The following is a 7,015-nucleotide window of genomic DNA, read 5'->3' on the forward strand; positions in this document are numbered from 1 at the left end:
GGGAAGGGGTGGGTGACGCGGCTCTGGTAGAAGGGGGAGAACGGGGAAGAGAAGTCCAGGCCTGGCCCTGGTGCTATGCTGTGAAGGAGAGGGGCAGGCTTGAGTCGGTGCTAGGATCGGGACGGTCCCTGTCCCGTTCTGGTGCTGGGGGTGGTCTGGCAATTGTGGCCCAGTTCTGACGGATATGGAGACAAACCGGTTCTGGTACCCCCAGTGGCCTTCCTTGCAGCCCATGGATGGGGCAGAGATCTGAACCCCTCCCTGAGCACCCAAGGACGGACCATAGACACCATGGCCATGGCAGCCCCCATCCCATCACCATCTCCAGGTCCTTCCCACCCTTTGTTTATGAGATGGGGAGATGTGTAATTAGTCCCCTCCTGATGATGCAGCCTGCCAGGGTGGTGGTAGTGACAAAGCTGAGCTTCCTGTTTCTCTGCTGGGTGGTCGATGAATCGTAGAATGATAGAATGGCCTGGGTTGCAAAGGAGCACAGTGCTCACCCAGCTCCAACCCCCTGCTGTGTGCAGGTCACCAACCAGCAGCCCAGGCTGCCCAGAGCCACATCCAGCCTGGCCTTGGATGCCTGTAGGGATGGGGCATCCACAGCCTCCTTGGGCAACCTGTTCCACTGCCTCACCAGCCTCTGCACAAAAAACTTCCTCCTCACATCCAACCTAAACCTCCCCTGGCTCACTTTCAAACCATTCCCCTTGTCCTGTCACCACCCACCCTCACAAACAGCCGTTCCCCCTCCTGTTTATCCGCTCCCTTCAAATACTGGAAGGCCACACTGAGGTCTCCCTGCAGCTTCTCTTCTCCAAGCTAAACAAGCCCAGTTCCTTTAGCCTTTCAATGGTTGTTGGAATGTGTTATCACTTCTCCAGAGTGAGGGAATGCAGGAGGAGGTGATTGTAGTCATCCTCATTTGTCACTTTCCTCTGTGTTGTGGCAGTTTTCTGGGGTGTAACAGTGTGGAGAGGCTGTGAACAAATCAGAGGGTTTGGGATACGGTCAGAGGCTCTCAGATGTTGTTTCTATGGGTGTATTCTGGGAAACACCAGTAAAAACTCACTAAATGTTCACCTTGTGATTATGTGTTACAGGTGCTGTGCTTGAAAAGGGGAACATTGCTAAAGCAAGTGTTTGCTCTCAGCCGGTGAGTCATAGAAATCAAGTCCATTAAATACAACACAATATAAGGTGTTAAGAATGCTTGGTCGCCTCTACAGGCTGTGTCAGAAAACATACGGTTTTTAACAAGTAATTCTTGCTGAAGAAAGTCTTTAAATTGAGGAGGGAAGACTTGGAGTTGATGTCTGGGAGCTGAAAAGCTGAAGGGTGAGGGGAGAGTCTCCTCAATAATGGAATCTCATCTGTGACTGAGAGACATGAGGATGTGAGCCTTCGTTCAGGCAGTTTGGCCACATTTGTAACATTTCCACAGATGTGTGAAATTGGAGTTTTAACAATAATCTTCTTTCCTACAGAGCAGCAACACCCAGAGAAAGTTGTCTGTGTGCTGCAGGTAAGGCTTCTTGTTGATTGCATGCAAACCAGAATTTTATCTACCCTAAATAAATAATTTACATTTGAGCATCCCTGTTTCCTTTTGAATGTCTTTTAGTCACAGTTGGGCTGGTTAAGTAAAGAGAGTCCATGCTGTTCCCCTTGTACCTTTTTTCCTATTTTTTTTCCTCCTGCTTCCACATTCCTGGCTGAGCTGATGCTTCTGTTCGTGGCTTTATGCTGACACCATCCAGAGCCTGTTTGGCTGTATTACTATCCAGGAATTTACCTATGTCAGAGTGAGGTCCCACTTTAACATTTATTGAGCTGGTGGAATCCTCTGTAGCAATTTGATTTTGATATGAAAGCATCTGTGTGGCTTAGGTCCTTGGTGTTCAGTTTCTCTTTGCTGTTCTGAGCTTCATTTATTAAAGTGAAAGCTGTTGAGGGTTTCATTTTACTCTGGAGAAAGAAGTATAAATAAATCCGATGCCATTTTGATTTGACTTCCTAGCACATGCATATTTGAACAGGGGTGAATTTAAAATGAAGTGAGGCTCAGATCCATCATAATAGCATCACTGCTGTCACGTGAGGGAAGACAGACGTAAGGTTTCATCAATATCCTCCCCATCCACTGCTGTTTTTTTTTTTTGTTGCTGAGAATTTGCTTGGGAAATGAGTCACCTTTAATCTCTTTCTCCCTTCCTGTTGCTCACACTAACCAGCTTGCTATTGTACCATGCTGGATAGGATATGCAGGCAGCTCAATGAAGCTGCTGAAGCTTGGCCTGCCCTTGCCTTTCCCCAAACAACTAAAGACAAATTCATGTCCTCAGCACAGATTCTGATCTCTCAAAGCACCAGTAGCTGTTTGTTAAAAGAAAAGATGTTTTCAGCTGAATGGCATACATGGTTGCTCTGCTTTCCTTTTCAGGTGATGCACTTGTGAGTTACCACAGACACTACAAATCCCGTCCTACACATGGCATTGGGAAGTATAAACATCTGCTCCCAAAGGAGGTAGGCACAAAGACCTTTTAGCTGACCCATCCGTGTACAGTCTGACTCAAGCATTGGTGTTATTAATTCTGTGGCTGATGAACCATGTTAAAAAACGAGCAGGTGATGGTTTACTGCTGCATCTCTCAGTAGAGAATGTTATGTCACATGAAGTACAACACTGCATAAATATATATATATATATATTTTGTCCAGTACATTCTTGTTTAATTTCAGTTGTTAGGGTGGGAGGAATCTCTTCCTAATGATGAATTTGACAAAGCACCTTCAAATGATTGCTGAATGCTGTGAGCAGGTCGTATTTGCATTTAAGTTTTCCACATTCTCTGGAATTGGGAGAGAAGACAATTTTTGCAAAATGAAGAAACAATAACTCATCCAGACAGCTGCCTCGAAGGCAGGGGCTGGATTGAAAGCAGGTTGATTTCCACTCGTTGGTTTCTTCTGGAAGGAATTAATCATGGTATGTGTGTATTTTTTTTTTGTGCCACTTCTGTAGTGCTACCATCCAAGAACTGAGCTGCTCAACTTCTGAACATCTGCTAAGATAATGTCATCCCAGTTCAAAGGCAGGGAAAAATGAGCACAGATGGGCTGTGATGTGTTCAACGTGGTTCAGCAAACCTTTGACAAATTAGAGTATGCTAACTCAACCTCCTGTGTTAAGCAACAGTTAATGTCTTGTATTTCCAGCTGCACTGGGGGGAAAAAAAATGCTTTCTTTTCTTTCTTTTAATACAGGTTCCAAAGAGAAAAAGAGACAGAGTACAGATGAAAGAGATAAATGTTGGGACTGAACACGAGTATGGAGATATTAACATCCAGATGACTTCCTATGATATGTGTCTCGTGGAGCATTTTGCTCAATATGTGCATAAACTCTGCAACCACTTGTCCATTAGAGTGAATGAAAGGTATGAAGAACACAGCTCTGTGTGTTTGTCATCTGTTGCAGTCACCTTACAGTAGGCTGTGTGAGGCTTGTCAATGAGGATAGCTTGAGTAAAGGCCGTGATATAATCTCTGACAGATGCTCACTTAAAATCCCAATCTTCCATCACCTCGAGGTTGTTCTCTTGGTGCTCTCTTTTAGCTTGTTTGTCTACAGTTTGAGATGCTTTATTTGTGTGAGGCTGCAGTGGAATTGTTTGGGCTATGACTGAACAGATCTCAAGGAAAAATAGCTGTTGCCTTTTATTCCTTTGGGGGAAAAAAACCTAAAGGCTGTGGATGTTGTGTCCAGGAATGGAAGCCTAAGTGCTGCTGATTTGAATGAGTCTGAGGATTGTGACAGGGCTTCTTGGCTTCAGCAATGCATCTGAGGAGCTGGAATCACTACACTGCTGTAAGGAAGTGAAAATACTTACTGGTGTTTGTCTGAAACAGCTGTCAGTGTACCTCTGTAGTCACCGGTCCCAGCTTGAGGCTGGTAAAACCCATCAAAAACCATTTTCTTTATGCTCATGCACTTTGAACAATCAGCCATAGATCTAAAATCCTTTGTCCGTAGATCATTTTAGTCCCTCTGTGATGTTTTTGCACCAAACAGCACTAAAAGCTGTGACACAACAGCAGCTGATAGGTGGCTGTTTCAAGAAGGATACCCAGAGACACTGAGCAATGGGGGTGCTGTCAGCAGCAGTGTGCTTGAAAGCATTTGGGGGCTGTTGGGCAGCAGGATGTAGCCTGTTGCTATTGATATTTTGAACATCAGGTAGGGAAGCCGAGGTGTCTGCATTAATTAGGGGAGAGCAGGGTCTGATCCAGTCTCTGTACTCTTGTTAAATCACAGAGGTGAAAATAATGTCCTTTGAGCGACGTGTTGCAGCAGTGTTTTCAGCTCTGTTCCTAATGGGAATAGAAAGACGATTGCAAAATAAATAAGAACTTTTGCTTTAAAGCTCTCCTTCAACTACACGGGACTTAAAAGTTCTCTTTTTGAGCTTGCATATGATTCTGTGTAGCTAAAAGAGGTTTTTGCTGCCTGCAGTGCTGCAAGCTTCCCTTATCTCTTTCCAGTAAGGCGCCCAGCTTCTGCCAGTGCTTGATTTGCAAGATACATTGTTTGCATAATTAATTTGTCATGAAAAGTTAATCTCCTTCCACATTCTCTGCTGCTGGAAGTTGATTTGTTCCTGTGAAGTAGTGCCAATCTCTCCTCCCCATCCTAAGCACTGACTGTGCTTCCTGCAGCTACGCGATGCCCACCAAAACCAACGAAGTGCTGTTCTTGGAAGAGCGAGGCTCCAAAATGCAGCTGGATGCAGTCCTCACCACCCACCAGAGGGTTGTCCAGGTATGAGCTGCTGGTTGCTGATAGTGCTGCAGCTCTTGTGCGGCACCTCATATCTCAAAAACTTGAACAAGAGGAGTTAAGTCCCTTGAACAACTGAAAGGTGTAATTTTTCTTAACTCAAAGCACTATGAGGTCTAATTAGATTTCTGGCTAAAGGTTACTCATGAAGTAGAAGGTAGAGAAGTGATTCCTGGATCCTCATAAAGAGGGGTGGCCAGCAGGGACAGGGAGGGGATTGTCTCTCTCTACTCTGCCCTTGTGAGGCCCCATCTGCAGCACTGCGTCCAGGTCTGGGGCCCCCAGTACAAGAAGGACAGGGAGCTGTTGGAGAGGGTCCAGAGGAGCCACAAAGATGAGCAGGGACTGCAGCACCTCCCTACAAAGACAGGCTGAGGGAGCTGGGCTTGTTCAGCATGGAGAAGAGAAGCTGCGGGGTGACCTCAGTGTGGCCTTCCAGTACTTGAAGGGAGCCTACAAACAGGGGGGGAAACGGCTGTTTGTGAGGGTGGGTGGTGACAGGACAAGGGGAATGGTTTGAAAGTGAGCCAGGGGAGGTTTGGGTTGGATGTGAGGAGGAAGTTTTTCATGCAGAGGGTGGTGAGGCAGTGGAACAGGTTGCCCAAGGAGGCTGTGGATGCCCCATCCCTGCAGGCATCCAAGGCCAGGCTGGATGTGGCTCTGGGCAGCCTGGGCTGCTGGTTGGCGACCTGCACACAGCAGGGGGTTGGAAGTGGGTGAGCACTGTGCTCCTTTGCAACCCAGGCCATTCTGTGATTCTATTTCAGCCAACTTATTATCTATTTTCTGCAGAATACAAAGGGTAGAAACGTCATGTTTGAGGACGACAATTGAACAAACTCAGTGAAATGTGGAAATACTCTCAGTATCAGCCAGTTTCAAAATTGTGCAGTTAGTTAAGTAGGTGTTTCTCCTAAGTGACAATTCACTACTGCATACACTCAGCATGTTCCTGTGCTGCATGCTGAGTATCTGCTGAATTATTCTAAACCTTAACACAGACTTTTTCTAGAGAGATTTGGTGCAAGGTTAAAACCAGGACTTGCAAGTTTGCCATGACAGCTTTTGTGTAGAGTCTCACCTAAATGAAAGAGAACCAAACCAAGAGCTTTGGACTGTGTTTATACACGAGGTGTGCACACCAAGCTGAGTGCTTCTCTAATGAGGGAGCTGAGTGCCCTGGGCTCATGGATTCTCTCTCTGTGCCATTAGTAAAACAAGTCTGTTTTGCATTTGTTCTGCTCCTGCAGCACTTTCTTTCTTCTTTCAGATCAGCAGATTGAGCTCAACGTTTGCTCCAATATTCTTGGAAATTATTCAGAGCAATCAGCCTGAAGGGGTCCATCTGTTAATGAAAGAGGTATGCTTAATTTTACCTGTGTGTTTGCATTTTGAAGGCAGGTGTGATGCATGATGTGAATTTGCTTTGAAAAGCACAGGGACCTGGTCTTGAGGCTGCCAGTGTCTGCTCTAGAGCTGTGGACACCCAGAACCAGGCTCTCATTTGGTCTATCAAACACCATTCCTTTTAATACCTGATGGGATTTTTATTTCCCACTTATCCTTTTATAATTAGTGCCACAGAGGGTATCTTCCCAGTCAGGCCCATAGCTCTGTAGGAGATGGCAAGTTGCTTTCCTCTGCTCATGTGGATTCCCTGCGACTCAGAAGGGAATACTCTTCTTTCACAGTGCCTTACAACCTCTTACCTGGGAGTCACCAGGAATTTCATGGAGTTGGTAGCAAAGCTGGAACTAGAAAACCAAATATTGTGTTCAGTTCTGGTAGGATTTGCTCTGGGAAGGGTTCTGCTTGTTTCTGCAGAAACCACTAGCAGTTTTCTCAGCACTGAGGACTTCAAGACAGAATTATAGTCTCTAAACAGGATTCTTACTGCACCAGGCATAGGGAGATACTTAAGCTACTGCTGCTTTATGTTCAGACAAAACAGTTCCAGGAACCTCTTTAATTCAGGGACTAAAAAGATTTTACAGCTGGAAAGGGAAGGCAGTACACTAAATTCAAATGTAAAAGCAGTTTTCTTACATGGCCTTTGTAGAACATTTAGTTATCTCCAGCTCTGCAAAAACACAAGGAATATTGGAGGAGGTCTCTTGAGTCCAGTAATCTCCTTTGCTTTGGTCGCAGTCTTAGGTTTGCCATCTTTTT

At 45.5% G+C, this 7,015-nt stretch overlaps 2 protein-coding genes across 3 annotated transcripts in view; one reads left to right on the plus strand and one right to left on the minus strand.

The window, feature by feature from the left end:
• MRPL48 (mitochondrial ribosomal protein L48) overlaps positions 1 to 6,275 on the plus strand; it is a 6,453-nt gene extending 178 nt beyond the window's left edge. The window contains exons 2-7 of the mRNA XM_019610993.1: positions 1,067 to 1,159; positions 1,491 to 1,528; positions 2,447 to 2,532; positions 3,274 to 3,446; positions 4,726 to 4,828; positions 6,117 to 6,275. Coding sequence (XP_019466538.1) covers positions 1,067 to 1,159; positions 1,491 to 1,528; positions 2,447 to 2,532; positions 3,274 to 3,446; positions 4,726 to 4,828; positions 6,117 to 6,260 — 637 coding nt within the window. The 3' untranslated portion in view covers positions 6,261 to 6,275. The remainder of the gene's footprint in view (positions 1 to 1,066; positions 1,160 to 1,490; positions 1,529 to 2,446; positions 2,533 to 3,273; positions 3,447 to 4,725; positions 4,829 to 6,116) is intronic.
• The window catches only part of FCHSD2 (FCH and double SH3 domains 2), a 569,931-nt gene that overhangs the window by 260,424 nt on the left and 302,492 nt on the right, over positions 1 to 7,015 (minus strand). The gene's annotated exons all lie outside the window — the stretch shown is intronic.

This window comes from Meleagris gallopavo, chromosome 1, assembly GCF_000146605.3.
Source record: "Meleagris gallopavo isolate NT-WF06-2002-E0010 breed Aviagen turkey brand Nicholas breeding stock chromosome 1, Turkey_5.1, whole genome shotgun sequence".
Lineage (NCBI taxonomy): Eukaryota > Metazoa > Chordata > Aves > Galliformes > Phasianidae > Meleagris > Meleagris gallopavo.